Source organism: Chelmon rostratus, chromosome 7, assembly GCF_017976325.1.
Source record: "Chelmon rostratus isolate fCheRos1 chromosome 7, fCheRos1.pri, whole genome shotgun sequence".
NCBI lineage: Eukaryota > Metazoa > Chordata > Actinopteri > Chaetodontiformes > Chaetodontidae > Chelmon > Chelmon rostratus.
In genome coordinates this window covers 24,185,219-24,206,260 of record NC_055664.1, presented here as the reverse complement: position 1 = coordinate 24,206,260, position 21,042 = coordinate 24,185,219, and the positions used below count along the sequence as shown (strand labels likewise).

The window sequence follows — 21,042 nt, the reverse complement described above, 5'->3', positions numbered from 1 at the left end:
TACAGGGACAGGGAGAATTTGATGATTTGTCCTTCCAGAATGAGTGCAGATGCACATAGGAAAAAAATCAAGGATGTTAATCATTTTTATATTTAAAATTCACCCACATCTACAGTATATCCATACAGCATAATATCCATTTTTAGAAGTTCAGTATTTTGTTGAATATGTGTGTTACATCTGTGCATAATGTGAATGCCTCATTAGTGAGGCGAGTGCAGTGTGTCCAGTAAATAAACCTCTGATCTCTACAGTCTTTCAGAAAGGCAGCTAATTCTTCTGCTCTTCTTTCTGCTGAACATGCATGACCTCTCCCAGTTGTTTGATGAGCTTTTCCAGTGTCTCCTTGTCGTGGTTTCCCCTTTCCAGCAGCTCATAGCGGAGACTGGAGATGTCCTGTTTGATATCTTTCAGTTCACCTGTGGGACAGTAAGTGAAATGGCATCAAACGACACATTGTCATTCTGTGATCCAGACATAAAATTCGCTGTATCCAGAAGACCTGCTGAACTTGCCTTCATTCACTTCATCGTTGTCTTTATCACTCTGTGCCTTTAGGATGTATCTTTTGATGAGACAATTCATTATCTTCTGGAATAAATAAAAGAAGATTTGGTTTTTAAACTGATGAGCTTGTGTAATTGCTTAAAAAAACAGAATTAGTTAAGGAAAAAGGAGAGCAGCTACCATCTTGTTTCAGTGACACATTATATTGGTGTTTATAGCAAGTCTCCTGCTGGGTACTTTAATGTGTCCTCTAGATATGAGGCAGGCCTGCTAGAGTTAGTTACTAACACTGCATTATAATGTTAAAATATCTATGCACTAGTTTACTTGGTGACGGGTTGGACACAGCGATGCTTCCACGCTCAGATCTTCCTGTCGTCTCAGCTAAGATTAGAAATAACAAAAAAAGACAAGCAGCGTTAATACTAAACATGCTTTGAAGGGACACACTTACACCTGCAACTTGAAAATGCAACACAAGAGGGCCCTGTAGACCTGTCACTAAACCTTACCAGAAGATTTATAAATGCCTCGAGCCATTAATTTACATTCAAGACAATTAATTTGGTCATTTCCCTGCCTGAAAAATCATGTATGTCAGCATCTTATGCCTCACCTTGTTAAGCTCCATCTCATCATTTGAATTTTCTTTGCCTTGAGGTACATCCCAGAGAAATTCTCTTATCCCCAGCAAGAGGGAAACGACAGACGTGGGGCTGGGTATGAGGTTGAACGGCACAGGCAGCGTGCCGCCTTGCTCAAAGTACGAGAGCCAGAGCTTAGCTCTCGCAAACTTCCACTCGACATCAGCGTCATCCTGCACCAACAGAGACGAAACGGTGAGGCGGGGGGAAGGAACATTTGATGAGCAACAGGTGAATATTCAAGATAATTTACTTCTAAGTACTTATCAAGATTTCTTCATCAAAAACCAAGTATACAACTAATAAACAAAGAAGTAAATCACAACATATTTAATTTTTTGTCAAATTGTTCTAAAAGAATTATCATCTTAATGGTCATTATCATCACTGATACTATACGAGTCACACAAATGAATACCTATTTAGAAATGTGGATGGTTAAGACGTACCTCAATTTCTTGGAAGGAGCTGTTGAACATGGCAATGAGCATATTCAGCAAGACAATCACCATGATGATGTTGTACACCCCATATAGAACGTAGCCAATATTTTCAATGAATTTATGGTCGATGTTAATGACCACCGATTTCACTTCTGATAAGCCGAAGATGGCCCAAAATAAGGTTTTAAAACTCTCTTCAAGCCTGGAGGAATTGAGAGATGGGAATTAAACAAGTGTATTGCAACCAATATTAGTTTCACATCATATCAACAGAGATTGTATCCGAAGGCACAACTATAACAACATATAGCCATTTTTCAAGCTTTTTCAGGCAAACTGCATTAATGCGACAGTCTGCAGTCGACACTCACGTTGTGAAGGCATCGTTGTGCTTGGCTCCGAGGTAGTACGAATACAGATTGAACATTCCCACCATGAAAGCCACAAAAACCGTTATGAAAATCACCATGAATTTAAAGATGTCTTTTACTGTTCTTCCCAGAGAGATCTGCAAAGGCCCGAAGCTCTCATTTGCGGGCAGAATGTATGCAATGCGAGAGAAACTCAGCACAACCGCAATTGCATAGAGGCCTTCAGATATAAGCTGTGGGTCTGAGGGCATCCAGTTGATCCGAGCTGAAAATGAACAAATATGACAGTTTTCATTCAGTAACCTTTCACTCCATGATAAGGAATTAGCAAGAAAATCAAGTAGTCAAAAAAAGACTAACTTTAATAACTAACGTTATTCTGGACTTCCTGTCTAGAAAAATATTTAGATAGCTGCCTAGATAAAAACCCTTAAAAAATTTTTTCTATGTTTATTAAAACAATCTATTGAATCATCATCAAGTCTTTGGTCCACACTCACCCAGCTGGAAATATTGTATCTCAAAGGGCAAGGTCACGTTGGGCAGGTCACTGTAGTGCTTGTCAACAAAGCACTGGGCAGAATATGCATGCCAGAAAGCCATTAATCTGGCAATGAACGAGGTCATAAAAATGGTCAAAATGCTGAAGTCAAGAAGGTTCCAGGGTTCTGAGATGTATTCCCGGATGTCCTGTGACCAAATATCTTTGCATTCTTTCCAGATCTTCCCTGTAGGAAAAAAATCACACTTTTAGTTGCCAGTCACACTCTTTCATTCAAATGAAATAATGGCTGATATGATTTGAACATGTATAAGCCTGAAAAAAGGCTTGTATTGATAATCAAATCACATAGGATGTGCTCATGCTGTATGTCTCGCTTGTAGAGCTGAGTGCAAGTGTCACCTTGACTTTTCCAGTCTTTGGAAAGTCATTACCAGTCTGATTTATTATGGCATATGTGGTAAGAATGCATAATTACCTACGCAGTCAATTTCCTAGCATGATGGATGTTTAGGGATTTATAACTCCTCAATGACTTGTAATATCCTTGACCCTGCATGCGCCTGCGTGAGTGATGTAATTGTAAAAGTACGGGAGCTTGACTTAAACTATGAGAAGTTGACAAGACAGAGTGTCAGAGAGATGTGAGAGGACTAAATAGCATAACACAAAGACATGCTAACACGACAGGAAAATGTGAGTGATGTGAGGGTGTTTATACTCATGACCTATGACCCAGGATATGATGAGAATTTCCATCCAGGTGAAGGGGGTGGTCTTCATACGGAATAGCTGTGACGGGTGATCGTGGGTGGTCATGTTAGGCAGCAGCAACGTTCCTCCAAACCGGTCTGCCGCGTTCAGGACCAGCAGGCAAAGAAATATCATAAAGGAAGCTGCGTGGGCCACAAACTTCAGGAAAGGTCCACACATGAGTTTCCCTAACTGACACAAGTCAGGGAATGGCAAAGAGAACAAAGCTGAACATTATTTTATGAGTACAGTCTCTGACAGAATATCATCTTTGCACACAATGACTTTGTGGCTGATTATCAGTAGTAGTTGTCAGTATCAGTATTAGCAACTCTGGTCTATTTAAAATGTCCAGCAGACAAGGAGCAGAGTTTGAATCATGTGAACTGTAATGAATGCAGAATATTAAGTTAAATATTACGTTAAAACAGTGTATGACTTTTTGGTGACTAACCTTACTTGATGGTGCTATCCAGTATATAAAGGCCAGGACAGGCAACCCAACAGCTACACCAAGGACAAGAAGGATTTTAACTGCTGTTGTTTGCTGACGTAGTCCAGACAAGTTCTCGTACCAGATGGAGAGGAGTTGCTGTTGGCAGTTCGGATGTGCAACAAACTGCTCCATTACCGGTAAGTTTATTTAGTGTGTGTGTGTTTGTGTGAGAGAGAGAGAGATAGGGAAAAGGATTATTCGGGGAAACAAGAATGCACAGATGAAAATGAAAGTGCTTTTCTCACATGCTTACCTTTTTAACTTCGTATTTTATTGCAAGTTTCAACCTGATAAGGTTTTGTCTGCTGAAGGTTTCCGAGCTTTGACTTGATTCGGTGTCCCCATTTAAGATGGCCCTCACTTCCTCTGTGTTTCGACACAAATCCAGAAGTCCCACCACAAAGTCTTTACACTGCATGGACAGTTTCTTGTAATCATTCTGTAACAGACAAAATCCACATCTATATCACCTTATTCCTCTACTTTCATAAAAGAAACTTTTAAACCTCCAAATCATGTAATAACTGCAGCCTGCAATCCTCTAATCAACATGATATACAGCTATTGTCTCTACAATCTTCGTTAAAAAAATCTGGTACATGTTACTTAAACACAGTACCTTGAACTCCTTCTCAATGTTGGCCAAAACTGCAAGCTCATTGCCCAGCTCCAGAGCCGCCATCACAGGGTCTTCATTGGAGAGGGACAGATACGCTGGACTGGCCAGACCTTTATATGCATTGATACGAGATTGTGAGTGACTAAAAGAGTCACGCCTCTGCTGCTCACTGCAGATGCAGCACTGGCAGAAGTAATCATGGGGCCGCTCTATACGGGCCCCCTTCATAAGAAGTATGTGCACGATTTCATACTCATGGCACTGGGAGGCCAGGATGATGGGAGTGATGTCGTGAGAGAAACGCGTGCCATCCTCATCATAGGCAAAGAAGTCGTCATCATGTGTCTCCGTCTGGCTGGGACTGTTAATCAGCCTCTGACCATCTGCAAAGGCCTGGTGGCTCAGTATGGCCTCCACTATACGGATGTAGCCTTTACTGATCGCTAACAGCAGAGCATCTCCTATTCTGGCGAGGTCTTTCTTCCTAAGCAGGAGCTTAGTCACCTCTAAATGCTCATTGGCAACTGCCAGCTGCAATGCATTCTGGCCCATGTAGTTCACACAGTTGACGTTGAGGTCCGGCAGCTCCTCGAGCATCCGCCTCACTTCAGGAATGTTACCATACTCTGCAGCATCTAAGAAAAGTTCCTCTGTCATGGAAAGGCAGGAGGAGGACTGAGCTTGAGACAGGTAACCAGCTCCCCGTAAAGCTTGTCTCCGGGGTTTGGCCATGGCCTGCCGCAGCATCATGCCTCTCCCTTCATTGCTCCACCTAAACACAGGTAAACATATTTCAGATGATAGAATGTGACTGTGAACTCATTTGTGCAAATGCAAGATAAGTAAGATTTACTGTTAATTTCTTAGTGAGCAGACAAATTACTTCAAGTAGTCTGCTTGTTTAGGTAAATGAACATCAGCTCCATCCATATTTCTAAGAATGCCCTCAGCAATGAGGCAGCGATGACCTAAGAAGTGAATGGACAACAGGGTGCAATGGACAGCTGGTCTCAGCTGAATTATAACTCTCACTACATGTGTGACACCACCCACAGACTCATCATCTGCTCTCCTTCATTTCAGGGCCTGGCACCGGCGATCACTCAACCTCTACCTGATGGATAAATTTAGTTTTACTCACTGATTCAAGCATGATGTTAACTCCATTAACTAGACTATGGCCATGCTACCATATGACAGTGACTATTTTTTAATACTAATTCTGTTTTGTGTCATTGTAAAGTAAATCTATTTTCTGTTCAGTAATTACATTAGAATAACGTGGTTATCTCAGGAACTAATCGCTTCAGTACAGATGATGATAGATGATGACAACATCCCTTCATTCAGTCATAGTTAATAAGATTTAACATAACTGAACAACCTGATGAGTGCATGCAGTATAAACAGAATCAAAGTATTCATCTTTGGCATCTAGTTTATATAACATCATCTGAGACAAGATGAAATGAAAATGTGTCATGCTGTTCAGCCAGGGAAGGTGTAAAATCGTAGCTCAAATAGAGCTTGCATGATCATGAACATGGCATTAAAAAAAGCAAAATATGCTGCAGGTTTTATGGCATAGGTAGCTGCTCCATGTGCATTTACCTGCCTGGATTTCTGAGAATGCCTTGTTGTTTTTGTTCTGCTGCTTTTCCTCGTCATGACAGGAAACAATCCATATGGGAGACGTGGCATGATAAATTACAAAACTTGCAGTAACATCACGACTTCAATGATGCACTGTATGATGGGTAAGATTCTTCGCCAATTAACGTCCAAAGGTGATCTCTGTGCATGTGATAGCAACATAATCAGTGTGTAGATGACAAGGAGAGGCACAACAGGAGAGTTGAACAATGGGATGCAGCGGGGTGAGATCACTGAGTAGACTAACAGTCTCAAACTGTGGATCCTTTTAGGTTGGCCTACCGAGGCTCTACAGCATGAGCCTGAAGCCAAGCACCGACACTTCCTCATTGTTTTTTTTTTTTTTTTTTAAATAATAGCCGTGATCTAATCATGTCAAACACTGTCTTCTATATTTCACAGCCATGTTAAAAAGTCTAACAGGATAATCCACTCACCTCTTAGAAGACTGATGCCCTAAATGACTTCACTTCCACTTCATTAAGTCGTTACGACCCAAAACTATGTCCAAAGGCTGCAAATCACGTACGCCCGACTGACTGCTGCTTGCTGTCCACCTGTCACACTAACTCTCATCCTGCGTCCCACCTTGTGTCTTGATGTTGACGGTGCTGCCTGCCCACGCCCAGTGGGCGGTTTTCTAGCAGCTTTTAAGGTGTGTTTTATAACATAGGATATTAGCATCTGTTGAATACATTTGGGACCTGTTTTATATATTATTTAACTCTTTATATATCAGTTTAATCTCCTTAATTTTTCATAATTATGACCTACAAACCCCAAAAGCAAGATATTAAAGCACTTTGTCAAACTAATAGAGGATTTAAGCACACCCGAATTGCATTGACCCAACTGGATGTGCCATAAACTGAGGCAGGAGGCTAGGGGATTATTTTGTTAAGAACTATTTGTGATTGTCAGTGTTCAGGCTGCAGGCAACAGCATCACTAATACTCTATATGGTGTTTGACACTGAAAATAGATTTGATGCAGTGGCCCATGCTCGTAGGAGAGCATAAACAATCTGTAAAAAGCAGATTTTCCTAAATCCTCTTAACTCTCGATGCCATCAAATGTAACAGGTAATAACGTCACACCGTTATGTTTTATGAGAGACATCATCCCCGAACAAAGTAAAGCTACGCAAAAACAATTAGGAGTATGCAAATTGTTTAAAATCGCGATGTATATCATATACCCGTCTATTTGGAATTTTATGAATACGCACTGTAAGTTACATGTAGCAAGAGGTCATGGCCGTAAATATGTAAATTCAGTATTTCAAATTTGATAGTATTTATGTTTACTTCTTTTTTTTTTTTTTACATATCATATATATTTATATTTACAGTACATTGTATCCTATGTCTTTATATGCTGATTTAACATGCAAGTGGGCAGATAACTGTTTTAATATCAACATCTAAATCAAGTTTGTCACTGGTGACCAAACCAAGTAAAAACTTACTTATTTCCTTAGGGAGCTTGGATTTTATATATTAAAAGCTGCTGTCATACACGCAGCCTTTTCCTAATTTTTACATTAACTATAAATCAAAATCATATTTTGGCGCCAGTATTCTTTTTTCTATCTTCTTAGTTCTTTCCCTTAATACACCTGTTTTTTTTTTTTTTTTTTTGTTTTTTGCTTTGGTTGTGTTTTATTTAGCTTTGTTTTCATCTATACTCTGTAGTTGACAAATGCAATTATTCCGACACTTCCAGGTGTACCTGAAGGCTGCATGCGTATATTGAGCCGCGTGCCCTCTGCTGGACATGTCGGGTACAGCAAACACGATTCTCGTTGTCAAGGAACTGCGTCCTCGGTTGCTATCATGGAGGGACAGTACACAGACAGACTGAAGTGAAACAGCTAGAAAAGTGACAACTTAGCCGAATTATTTATCACATTTTCTTAAAACGACCAAATAACCTGCCAGGGGATGTGGAAGTGGATTCGGACATTTCCTCTGCAAGTTTACCTTCGGCCTGAAAATGGTTGAATGAGTTTGAACGGAGTAACGTTCCGGCTGACGTTAGCTTAAGAGGACCCAACAAGCCAAGTTAGCAGCTAACGTAGCGTTAGCACGTTTGCTGGGAGCTGAACCTGGATGTCTGCCCGCTGTCTGCTATCAGCAGCCTCGGAGGATGCAAGTTCTTCAAGACGACTTCTTCTACCACTCGTATCCTATAAATGTTATCCTATAGAGGTATAGAAATGTGTATTACACGTCCACACCTGCGTTGAAGCAAATGTAGAGAAGCTGTGATTGACTAAACCTGTATGTAACCAACCTGTATAGTCCACGAGAATTTAGTAATACTAATCATTTTTTATTCACTGAAGTCAGATACATTCAGGTGACACTTATCGACACACTGCCATAAAACTGCTCTCCCTAACTGCTCACTGCCAGAAATTCAAGGTTGGGAGCTGATGGAGGCCTCGAGGATGAGAGACAACTTTTGTCTGAAGAGCAGAAGTTATGCAGAGCCCGAGCACGCAAGTTCTCCTTGGAAACCAAGCGACGCAGGAAGTCAGTTTTAGTGTCCAATAATTATGCATTTTTCTTTTTATTTCAATAATAATACGATCCAGTTCACATTACTGTCTGCATTCTGCAGCCCAAATCTGCCCAGAAGATCCACTTATTTGAAAGCTAAAAGCAGTCGTTTCTTCCTGGAAGCAGATGCTGCCTTGCTGGGGTGTGCGCCTCCTGGACAGACAGCTTATGGGTCTGTCCTTGGCTTAGCACCTTTGAGGGATGACAGGATTTTGCAGTCTATACCTAGAAATAGATCTGTCGGCCGAGAGTGTAACTGTGGTACAGAGCAGTGACACAAGCGTCTGTCTGACGACTAAAGCTGAGAAGTTTAGCGCCACATGAGGCTCAGATCCTAATACAGATATTAATAACCTTCTAAATTTGTGTTTCCATAGTTATCAGCAGAGGCTAAAAGTGAGTGTTCCTGCTTTTAAACTTAGAGCTTGAAAGAGTAGGTTAATGCAAGGATAACTGTGGGAGGAGGTCAGATTTATTGTGTAATGTCAGAGGTGTCAACACACTGATGCTGGTAACCAATATACTGCCTCAGTACATTATTGCTTTTATATATTTTTCATTTATAATTATTTTATAGTATACTGCCAAAAAAGCTTTCATTGGAAAGCAATGCAATATTTGTTTGCTTCCTTTCAATGTAAACAATGCAGAGTAAATCGGTACAAGTTTCCATTCCATTCAATCATAAGGATTTATGTAACACTGCAGCATGGTGCTTGATTGCCATTGCCTTAACAGTCTCAAATTTAAGTCCATATTATTCAAAACATTTGAGTCACAGCTCCAATAACATGCATTTATAGATAAAGATATTGGATGATAAATAAAGATTCTGTTTATTTAGATTAGATTAGATTCAGATATTTATAGAACAGTGTTAAATAAAAGATGGAGCTGTTTTTTGGTCTGGTTCTCAACACTGTTTAAAAATGTATACTGCTCTTGTTGACATTAATTACCATACCACTTTAACCTATTAAACTGAACTTGACTGACCTTGATGATGTTATTCTGGGAACCCAGTAGTGAGTGGTAGCTTTAATTTATTAATGGCTGTGTTGAAAACATAGCTCGAGGAACAGACTCAGGTTACTGATCTAAACATGACCAGTCTACATTTAATCAGTTCAAATGTCCCTCAGGTTCATGCTCTGCTCTTGTTCATGGCACAGGGCTCTGGAGCAAAGACGGAAGCAGTGGGACATGCAGGAGCAACAGCTGAGACAGAACATCCTACAACAACGCAGACAGCGAGTACAGGATGCAACAGAGCGCTTCCAAAGAGCCCATCTACCTCCTTCTCAGAGATTCAGACTATGTTAGTGATGTAACATACGCCATTTAGAACTGAGAAATAATGCACGACAGTCTTGACACATTTCAGTTTGTGTGTTCTCCTTTATGGTGTTTTAGCATTGAGAAGAAATGTCCCAAATATTGAAGATGCACTCAATCAGATTCAAGGCACGTTGAATTCATGCAACCGGGAGTCCCCCTTCTTGTCCAGCAACTCTAACTTTAGGTAAAAAAGTCAGGTTAATAATTATGATGGATTTAGACTTCATACTGTTGTTCACATTTTTGGTAATAAATCTAAATTTGTTTCTAAATTTATTTTACATGTGGCTTTTTTAAATGGGTGGAGAAATCATACATTGCATTTATATTGTTCTACTTTCTCTTAAAGAAGCTGCACGCCGTCTCCTAAGCCCCCCACAGTTTCTAAATCGTCCCACCGCCAAGCACTCTCTGCTGTGGAGGCCTATACTAAACTGCTTCAGGAGAAGAGCATGACTTGCTTTAAGAACAGTCAACAAGCTGAGAAGACACAAGAGAAGCAACATGATCACAGGCCACAGGTATGTTGATTATTTCATTTGAATGAATGGAAACAAGATGTTATGCTTCTGTTTTGCCCCATCGTTGTATACAGGTGCTGTAAGATGCTGTTTTGTCTCTCACATGCATACACACACACACCATGAATTCTGTATCTCGACACATTGAGTATTGTTACTCTATGACCTGCTCTAACACAAGACTGCAGTTTATCAAGCAGTCTTTATTGGTGATGATGTTAAGTACTTGCTTGTACTTGGTACCTTCTTAGCATCTTATTAAAGTTTAGAAGTTTAGAAATTGGCCAGAGTTGTTGAGGGTTAGAGCAGAGTGTACTTGCTTTTTGACTGTTCCTGACTTAAAATAAGCATTAACATGCAATTAGCGATTTTTTGGACCACAGGGGGGCAGCAGAATCAAGTTTTGAACACAACATTGACATATCATCACTTAGAGTTGCTTATTTGCACAGCCAGCAGTTACAGAGCAACATTATTATTCAGTTTGAGTCATGTTTGTCATCTCATACATTAGTTATTATATAAATGTCAATTGTGTCCAATTAAATCTTCCATTTGTCAATTAAGTTGTTTTCTACACTTATTCTGTAGTTCTCCTATCTTGATAGAAATGGCATAATTACACCACATGTTCTCACTAGAGGATGATATATTGAATCTGGGAACACTTTAATATACCCTATTTACATGTTCAAGATTAAGAACTGGTGTATGTGTATGGTGAAGAGTATGTTTATAGAATCAGTGCATTGATTAGCTTAATCACCACACACTAGCATAACTAGTCTATTTTACATTGTGATTAGGATGAGCCAATCCAAATGCCTGTTTTTGTATTGCACCTTACACAAGTGGACCCCTAGGGGGCAGTAGTGTGACATCAGTCCTGTCCCGCACGAGGAATACCCCTCTTGGCTGCCACAAACTTCAGCACCCTCTGGTGAAATGTGTGTGCAACAAGGTATTTAAAAAATTGTTCTGTTTCTGACAGAGAATGCTTTTGTGACAATAAATCGCTTTCAGTGAAGCAGCACAGGGCGTTTATTGTGGCACTTGAATTGATAGGCTTGAACGAGTCTCTCTACTGTCTCAAAAAAGTATTTGTATGAAATATCAAGTTCCTCTTTGGAATATTGGTGTAAGGCCCCCTCACGCCTGACCTGGACATATTACATGCATACATTTTGCAATGAAGCTACTGTTGTGTCACTGCTGTATTATAGCAGCTTTGTTAAAACTCTGGCATACGATGCACCTTATATGTCACCTGTTTTAAAATGACCCAAGAAAGTGAAGTGGGATCTCATAGCCACCAAGCAGACCAGAGTCTGAACCCTGCTATTGACCTGTGTGGTTTTTCAGGTGTGTTTACCTATTTTTTTACACAGCAATGTATAGAACACCTACATGATCACTTTTACTTGCTTTTGTGTTCCACTTGATAGGATTTCCATCATGATCTTAAACTATGTTGCGCAATTTAGGTGTGCTTACCAATGAAAATTAATTTTGCACAGAAGTGGGAGGTGCATAAAAGGCAGAAATGATGATGATATACTGATATAGTTCTTCGCACATAACGGGAAAGTGTTTTTACTCTGTGAGATTCAAATGTTGGTGAGGAAAAAATAACACATTTAAGAGATCAAATCTAATCTTGCCCTTGAAAGTTCACTTTTAGAGAGAGGACCGGTCAGCTCTATAGCCCTCAATTTCTCTTGCCCAATCTCTCCCTATTTCCCTCTCTGACATGAACATTTTTTATTTTATACAGTATCTGTGTTCCATCCTTAGGTATAGACCGTATGTAAAATTTAAATCATATTATTATCTTCTTCTCATTAACTCTCTTTTGTTCCTATATTTCAGGACAACCACCTGTCTGATTGCTGTAATTCTGAAAGCCTTTCAAGTAAGGACAGTCTGGAGAATGAGGAGACCAGCCACAGCGTAAAAAATCTACAATGTTCCTATTCATCATTATTGCTCGAGAAGCCCCATCCAGACCGGAGAAAGCAAAGTGATTCAGCATCAGACTTAACTTCTCTCTCAGTGATGATGCTTCTCGGTGATGACTTACACGAATCAGGAAAACTGCATGAGCCTAAGCCGACAAAACAAGAGGACTCTGATGGGCCTAACAATAAGATGTGCCCTTCTAGATCATCCTGGGGCTTCACATCTTTTGAGCCAACGCCTAAAAGAGAGACCCAGCCTGCTCCACAAAACTGCAACTTATTAACTCTTTGTGAAATTATTAGTGCAGACCCAGAGCACTTTGAGGTAAATTCCCCACAAAACAGTCCCAATGACAGCATCATTATTTCAGATGGAGTTCCTCCCAGCAACGCAGCACTTCAGTCTTCATGTACGAAAGAAGAGGCTCTGTTGGATCTCAGGCAGCAGAGGGTCTATGATGACAGACAATTAAAATATCCACCAGCTACTGAAGTCCTCTTGCCTGCCAAAAACGGCAACAGCAAAGACATTTTGTTTGGGGCTTCCCCAAAGCCAAATATTTTCTTAAGAGATAGCACAACAGATAATGCCTCGCAAGAAGGAGCTCTTCAGCAGATGGGAAAAGAAATCCACTATCTGTCATCCCAGAAAGAGCCTAGTGCTTCCATAAACAACCTGAATAAGGTTTCGAACTCAGAGCCCAAAACAGAGAAGCCCATTAATACAGCATCTGTGCAACACACGTGCTCGTCTAACATTCAGTCAGACACTCTTAAGTGCCTTAAGTGTCCTGAGGAGGAAGTACAAAAATTGCCTGTTTCAGTGGGGACATCACATTCAGTACGTGAAGTCAGATTCATTAAAGGAATCCTTAAAAAACCATCCAAATATACGTCAGGAGATGCTACTTGTGTGTATGGCTCAGGACATTTGATTTTTGCTAAACAAGTAGCTTTAGCAATCAGAGATAGTGTTGAGCTGACCAGGGCAAAAACGACGGATGTGGAGGGCAACAACACCGTCAAAAAGAAGCTGCGTTGGTTTGATGAGGTAAATGTGAAGAAAGAGGACAAAAAGCATGACATGATGAAACAGATGAAAAGCAAGTCTTCCAGTCTTTGTCAGTCAAGTAGCAACTCAGAGGACCACCAGCTAAGTCTCACTACAGTCTCAGGGGCTTCCAGGCCTGGACCCAGCATGACCCCTCCAGCCTCCACTGGTTATCACTTTACAAAAGCATGGGCAGATGTTGGGGTTCAAGTAAGCCTGCCCCAGGAAGGAGCGGACGAGGTCAAGGTGCCATGGAGCAGCACCAGGACCGGTGGCCCCAAGGTCCCTCGGAGAGAGCGCTCTGCCAGAGCTGCAGCGGGTCCTGTTTCCTCACGGACTAGAAAGGGCACTATCATACGACCTCAATCTGCCACCGAGGTGAGTCAGATTGCCAAAACCCAGGGGAAGATCATGGCCCCCCGCCCACCTCCCAGGATGGAATTGGTGGAAGAAAAGACGCCGCACATCACTAAGACTCCATATGGCATGGATCATACAAGTGTCAACTGTAAACAAGCTCTGGCTGTAGAACAGGCCCTGCACAAGAACAACTCGGAGGGCTTTTTCTCACCTTACACACATCATGAAATCAGAACAGATAGTACTGTTATGTACACACCACTGCCACCCTCGTATACCTGCCCCGTCTCAGAGGGCAACACAAAGCGCGTGCCCAGCTCAGGTCATCAGGAAACCCAGGGCTGCAGCAGAAGAAGAGGGATGGTGTACAATGAAAAAGGCCTCTGTTTAGATTGCACTCCCACAGAAGAGGAGATCTCACAGCTCTGGCACGGTGTCTGCAGTGCTTTAGCCACGAAGGAAGGTAATGTATATTTTGGCTGACAGCCACAAACACAGCTTAGGCCTGGTTTGTCTGTGCAGAGATATGTCAGTCGATTTTCATGCTATTCCTCTCAGGCTCACTCAAATTCCAAGGTAACAATCAGAATACTGGCTTTACCCTAAACATTGTTTTACAATCCCAGTGACCCTTTGAATCTGTCCTTTTATCTGCAATTGTCCTTACATATAAACACAATTAATGAGTTACATTATGTTTAGTGTTCATCGATATGCCACATCTTCTGTGACATTTAGTGTTTACCACTAATTATGTATTGCTAATATCTCTTTATATGCAATCTTATGTTTTAATATTGAAAAGTCAGTTAAGTCTTGATTACTTTTCTTGGGAAAAGGAAGTCAGTAATATCTAATAATAATATCTAATAATAAAAGAGGACTGAGTTGACAAACTTTCTTCCTCACAATGGCCTGTTGCCTGACTTTCCTCGAGCCCCTGCCAATCTGTCCCATGCTGCCATCAACTGTTATAGTCTTGTCAGTATTGTTATACAATGGAGAACGCACCTTCAATGCCATTTCTTCATTTAAGCTTCAGCGTACATTTTCACACTACAGTGTAAAATTGCACAGCTGAACAGATGCAGGTTGTGCTGCATAATATAGACAAAATATTCAATATTGCTGCAGTGTCACTTTTGGCAGGACAAACAGAATGTGTTACAAAGTAATATCTTTCTTATAAAGTGGTATATGTCGCATTTTAGGTCCCCAAGCTAATCTATGCTGTTTTCTCAGCCTTTAAATTTGCTCTCTCAATTTTGCAAACCTCAGTCAACAGTGTGTGTCTCAGCGATATTGCAGTTATTTTTTTAATGTGTTTCTTAATGTGCTCCATTTATTCTATAAGACTTTTGCCAAATGCTGCACGCATGCAGTTCTCATTCACAAGCTTAATATTATTTGTTGTGGTTTTCAGTCATCTTTGTTGCAGGCTAAATATGTAAACTATTTTATTAATAAGGGGCCTTGACACACCACATACCAGTTCACATTATCATTTATGTTCATGTAGTTTTTTTTTTATTTTGTTTCTGTTATTTTAATGATTTCAACAAATGCATCTTCTTTCAGCAAAAGCCAAGCTGAGAAGGCAGGCCCAGGAGATTGGGCGAGCTGTGAGGAAACCCTGCGTGGAGCAGAGCAGATGGCCTCCTGGCTCAGGGAGCGGAAGGTTTCCTCAGCCCTCTCAGGTACATGCATGCAGATGCCCTGTGGGGAGGAAGAGTGAGAATAATTACTAAAGATCAGTAAATGGGTGTGTGTTTGAACTTGTTGAATCAATTTTGTAGTCCCTTTCATGCTGTCCATAGTGCTGGTAAAAACAATTCATGCTTCTCAAGACAAGACTTTCCTGATAGACTAGAGCTGTCAGTGCTTTACAAAAAATAAGCATTGATGCATAATGTTTTTCTTTACAGCTTGCTCTTCTTGTCATTGTGCCTTATCCTTATCAGAATTTTTAGGCTATAGGCTACATACATATTACCCAAGTTTAATCTAAGATGGTAATGTCTTAACATGTGTTTATTTTGTTATGTGTAGCCAACAAAACAGACCACAGAGCCAGTTGGACCATTTTCCGGTACTTACAATACGGCCTTTCCAGATGAAGGTATTGTGTTCACTGTGTGTCTGTGTTTAGTTTTATAATAGAGTTGAAACAAAATTATAATTTCTATAAACACCAGTATTACTTAATATCTTTCCTACATGTATATTATTTGATATAAATAAAATGACTATTCTGAACCAATGCCATTCTCATCATTTTAGCAGCACCACAGGGGCATCAGAGATTTAGAAAGACAGCACAGCCTTATTTTGCACAGAAAGTCATAAAAAACAACAGCAAAAGTCAAGTGAGAACAGTTGAGACAGCATGCCTTCGACTTTGCCTGTGCTCTCAGGTTTGGAGAGTGCAGCCCAGTTACACCTGGCTGAAGTACATGCTGAAGGCCTTCTGGAAGAAAGGGATATTGTGGCTGCCATGGAAACAGCCCAAACACAGAGACCTGTACAGCAGCGCAGCCAACAGCAGGGACTCACCACCATTTCCTTGGAAGAGCAGAAAATCCTCCTTTCTCTGGACAGACTCAATCGCCAGCTGTTCTGTAAGCACTGTGTAAAAGCTGATTGCATTAGAACTGCCAGAACTGATCGACTAGATCGTTGCGATCTGCGTACAACAGAAGTATTGATATGCTTTCATTTCAATACAGAATTACCACTCCTACCTCTTACTGTTTGTAGGTGTGCGGGAACGTGTAGGGGGTAATACTGGCATGCGTGGCCTTGTACTTATTGATGGACCCTCTGTAAGTATGAATTTTTAAGAGATTCATTGCTTGTTTCAGCACATAAGGTGACTCTTGTACTAGTTTTATTACTTACCTTCTGTCATTGTTTTCAGATGAGGGAAGTGAAAGTCTCAAGCCATCACAGGCACCGTGCATCCTCAGCTAACGCCCACTCTCGATCCCAGAAGAAACTCTGACTTAAAGCATGTGTGGTCCACAGTGGTCTTCTCTCCCATCAGTGCATTATCGCTGCCCTGCATCATAATGTATAACAAACCACTTTATACCTTGTGAAGTGGGTTCAGTCTGCTTTAAAGCAAAAACTGCACTAGAGTAACTTCAAGACCCAAGAGATCAGCAGCCATGGACTGTAGAGACAATAAAACATATCAGCAAAATTACACCAAACACCGTTTTGAAGATGATGGGTTTAAATTAGTTTTGTACTTTTGCCATCTGCTTACACAACAGCACACTGTCTCAGAGAACCTTCTTAGCTCTTGTTGAGCCACTTACTATTAAACAGTCAAATTCTATGTGCCTCTTAAAATTATACTGACTTCAGTTTGTTTTTATTTCACAAATGAAAAAATGCCCCTCTTATATTTTGCATATGACCAGAATTGACTGTAAAATATACACTGTAGATTTGTATAAGATTAGTTTTTATTTTCAAAGGAGTCTTACTCTGTATTTATTTTGTATAGTTATTTGATGGAATCTACTTTGAGAGCATGTGGTTAGTGAACGGAATAAAGCTTGTCAACATACTGATAAATTGACTGGTTACAGTGTGTTCAGCAGTGTTAGTATTTCCTCAACGATGCGTAGCACAGTCAATAAATGGATTGAGGAATCGGAAATGGTCTATAGAGAGAAGTGTCGTAACATTGAAGGTGTGTTTGTCTTCCTTTGATGGCTGTAGAAAGGACAATTATGTCTTGTGCCATAGACACGACCTACTGGCTCAACAAGGTGAGCTTCAGCCAGAGGGCTTCCAGCCTTCTGTTGCAATTGCATCTACCTGGAACTTAACTCTTGTTTTATGTCTCATTTCATTGAATTATTGTCCTTAAATTAGACCTCAGTAGACTGAAGCCTATATTCATTTGATTTTAGTTGTCTAAACAATTGATAGAATGGTTATTAATTAAACCTTTCTCTATCTCCCTTGCCAAAAATATAGGTGCATCAGAGAAAAACGCTGCAGGGATGATTGATGTGAGTTCAGTTGCCCCTCCTTCACCAGCATGTCTGGTTTTGTCCCGCAGTCGGCCTGTCAGGACTTGCTCCAAGAGGTGGAGGAAGCCCAAGCTCATTTGAAGAGTCAGGTTCCCATCGGTGGTGAAACTTTCTTTGGTTTAACTGCAGGATTGTGGTTCTATGCATTACATGTATGCATTCTTGAGTGTTTCAGCAAGGAGCTGTAAACAATGATGTTGACTGTGTTTGAATGACTGTGGCGTCTCACTGCCATGTAAAGTCATGCATCACCTCCTTGTTATCTTACACCAAAACTGAGAACAGATGCAGAGAGAAAGTATGTTCAAATGTGCTGTATGATGATTTCTGCAGCAGCAGAAGCTCTTTGACAAGTTGTGTGTACAAAGATTATCAAGTAAAAGGGACAAAAAATGTCCACTGTGGTTATTTGATGCTGTTTACACACCAATGGGCTTAATGTCATTGGAGAGGACAAACACTGACACTATCTGGATAGGTCAATGCTGATATTTAACTTATTTAATTATTACTAAATCAAAAGTGTGTCCAGCAAAAACAACCAACCCAACCAAATGACCAGGCCTCAGCCCCCGACTTTTTTTCATCTTATGCATTTCAGAACAATGTAATGTAATGCATCCTGTGTGTTAATTTAATCCCCTTCACTTATATCCATGAGTGAATAAATCTGACTGTGCATGCACAGATAAGCAGAACAGTGAAATCATGCACAGCAAGAGTTCATCTGTGAAAACTGTCTGCACAGCACCAACCGAACGTTTACTCAGAAAACTGTACCGCAGGTTGTCTCTGAAATCTGTTCCCTTTAGCCTACTACCGTTAATGTTCAGAGTCATTATAGCACACAATGGTGAGCTTAATGACATTTAAGCCTTAACCAGCACAACACCCAGAAACTCAACAAGAAAGGGCAAGAGTGCGGAAAATAAGGCAAGACAAGAGGCAAGTTCAAGCTCGTGCTCTGGTCCGTTGTGTTTGTCATGTTTTGTTACAGTCCATTTAACATGCAATGAATGAGTGTCTGGTCAGGCTCAGTTTCTGTAAAACTGATTCACCAGTGGGACGCACATAAAAACATACAACTGACTGGATAGTAGGTTACAGCCATGTTCAGCAATATTGCTCATGGAGACAACATTGAGATGAATCTCAGCTTGGTTTGTTTGTTTTTACTTTCTTAAAGCAGTTAACATTACATACTCACAGAGACGTACCTAATACAAAGAGCACAGGTTAAACAGGTACAAAACAGGATTACGAAAATCAAGACTTTATTCATACATCTGACAAATGATATTTAAGCACTAAAAGCTTACATTCACAACTTATTTCCATTGTGCTCCATGTTATGCTTGATGAAGTCATTCTGAGGGGAAGGCAGACAGAAAGGTGTGTGTGCGTGTGACACACACAGAGAGAGACTCACACACACACACAGAGAGAGAGAGAGAGAGAGAGAGAGAGAGAGGGACCAAGTTTGCCTGTTTATTATCATCTAAACCCGCAGACTGCATGTACCCATTAAAAACAGTAGGGGGTACTCAAGCTCCCATCTGCCCATCAGACTGTAGCAACATCGTGCGTCACTATGTCCGATAATAACACCAGACCAAAGCGTTTTAAAACAGGGAGGACTGGTGTAGCCGCCTGGCCTCTATGACCTCAGATTGATTCAGTGAAATAGAGCCAAGGAAATCGTTTCTGCTGACATTCCGCAGCATATAGGCCTAACTAAACCCCAGAGACTGAGTCGCTTCAGACGGATGAAGAGATGCTGAGCAAAGTGACCAAACTCTGCCAAGTGGGTGGTCCCCTCAGGGCTGCCGGGACACTGCAGTCCATCTCTTTAATGTGTCTGAGTGCGTTACAATGATGTGAAAATGACCACTTTCACCCAGACAATGGACATCTTTTGACTGGCAGCATGTGTGAACAGAATGTGCCATTCACAAATCAAAATATGCGGCCATATTGTGGGCTTGCACAGACATTAGACAGTTAGACAGCCATGGTGCAAATTAGCCAATACAATCACAAGTCCACAACCAATCCTATAATACAAGGACGCCATAATATTGGACCTATTTGAAGCTGCGTCTTTTACAGGATTTTTGTTTTGCTCATCTTAGATATTTCAGAATTGCTGGAGCTTCGAATTTAAATGAAAAATAAATAAATAATAGTAGCTAAACAAACTAAAGTTGAGCCGTGCATCTGTTTAGAAACACAAGCATGTGTGTGAGTGTCAGAGGGAAGCTCTTTAATCTGTCCAGTGAGGCTTTACAGTGTCTGCCTGTATTTAACAGGGCTTCATAATTCATTCATTCAGTGGATGTATGGGAAAAAGAGTTGAAACACAGCCTCTGTATCCAAAGAGAGTGGATCTTGACAAAATGATTTCTCAATGGGAGAGGGGCCTCATTAGCATAACAATTGTGGGAACTGCATGGATCTACTTTTCATGAGCACTGTAAAAAAAAGAGAGAGAGAGAGAGAGAATATATGACCAGTATACATACTGATGAGAGAAAGCTGGTTCTGAATTATTGTTGAAATGGTTGAGTAGTGAAAATGAAAATGTATGTTGCATAATCATCCATTGCCAGAACCTAGAATATTTAAACATAAAAAAGGAAAAGCCTAAAGACATAGTCCTAGATTATATTCTGAATAAATACACACATATAAAATGTAAAAATGCAGTAAATCTTGTAAGATGCTTAAGTAACCCCTCAAAACACTGAAAACACATCAGTTTGATATTGAATAAATGAAAATTGAAGCAATTATGAAAATCTATTTGAATTCAGTGTCCAGCTGAGGTTTTGATGCTTCCACACAGATATTTTCCACCTTTTCGTGCATTTTTTGGGTTGTAGTGAAAGTGAAGTTAGTATTGCTAAACAAATGATGAAACCTGGATTTTTTTTTCTATTTATTTAACTCTTTGGAGCCATAATTCAGTTTTTTCCCAAGTGGAACCCAGCTGGAAAAAAACAGGGGTCCTTGCAGTATTCAAGTCGTTGCTAACAAAATAAGCAATACCTTAATTCAGCATGAACCAATTATTAAATGAACAATAACAACAGTCTACATGTCATATGAGGACTGTCAAACCCCTGTCGGATGGAGGATTGAGGTGAACGGATTTAACAGTAAAACGTTTTATAGCCTACATTTTATCCACTTTGGATCTTTTTTGTTGAAATATCT

At 40.4% G+C, this 21,042-nt stretch overlaps 2 protein-coding genes across 4 annotated transcripts; one reads left to right on the top strand and one right to left on the bottom strand.

The window, feature by feature from the left end:
* Positions 1 to 135: 135 nt before the first annotated feature.
* Positions 136 to 5,082, bottom strand: trpc6b (transient receptor potential cation channel, subfamily C, member 6b). 3 transcript variants are annotated; one of them, XM_041940649.1, is made up of 11 exons: positions 4,336 to 5,082; positions 3,970 to 4,155; positions 3,675 to 3,839; positions 3,196 to 3,412; positions 2,466 to 2,693; positions 1,966 to 2,230; positions 1,601 to 1,796; positions 1,081 to 1,324; positions 835 to 890; positions 516 to 591; positions 136 to 419 (listed from the first exon to the last, which is right to left on the bottom strand). In XM_041940649.1, exons 1-11 carry the CDS (start codon positions 5,080 to 5,082, stop codon positions 271 to 273), a joined length of 2,529 nt encoding a protein of 842 aa, XP_041796583.1. In that variant the 3' UTR covers positions 136 to 270. The 3 variants fall into 3 exon arrangements, with proteins under 3 accessions (XP_041796583.1, XP_041796584.1, XP_041796585.1); XM_041940650.1 differs by having other exon boundaries at positions 835 to 891; positions 1,124 to 1,324; XM_041940651.1 differs by lacking the exon at positions 835 to 890 and having other exon boundaries at positions 1,124 to 1,324.
* A 2,981-nt stretch (positions 5,083 to 8,063) lies between these two features.
* Positions 8,064 to 17,309, top strand: cep126 (centrosomal protein 126). Its single transcript, XM_041941355.1, has 11 exons — positions 8,064 to 8,171; positions 8,406 to 8,525; positions 9,725 to 9,870; positions 9,966 to 10,074; positions 10,240 to 10,411; positions 12,281 to 14,243; positions 15,359 to 15,477; positions 15,830 to 15,899; positions 16,195 to 16,398; positions 16,538 to 16,602; positions 16,698 to 17,309. The coding sequence occupies exons 1-11, from the start codon at positions 8,137 to 8,139 to the stop codon at positions 16,779 to 16,781; spliced, it is 3,087 nt and encodes a 1,028-aa protein (XP_041797289.1). The 5' UTR covers positions 8,064 to 8,136; the 3' UTR covers positions 16,782 to 17,309.
* Positions 17,310 to 21,042: the final 3,733 nt, after the last annotated feature.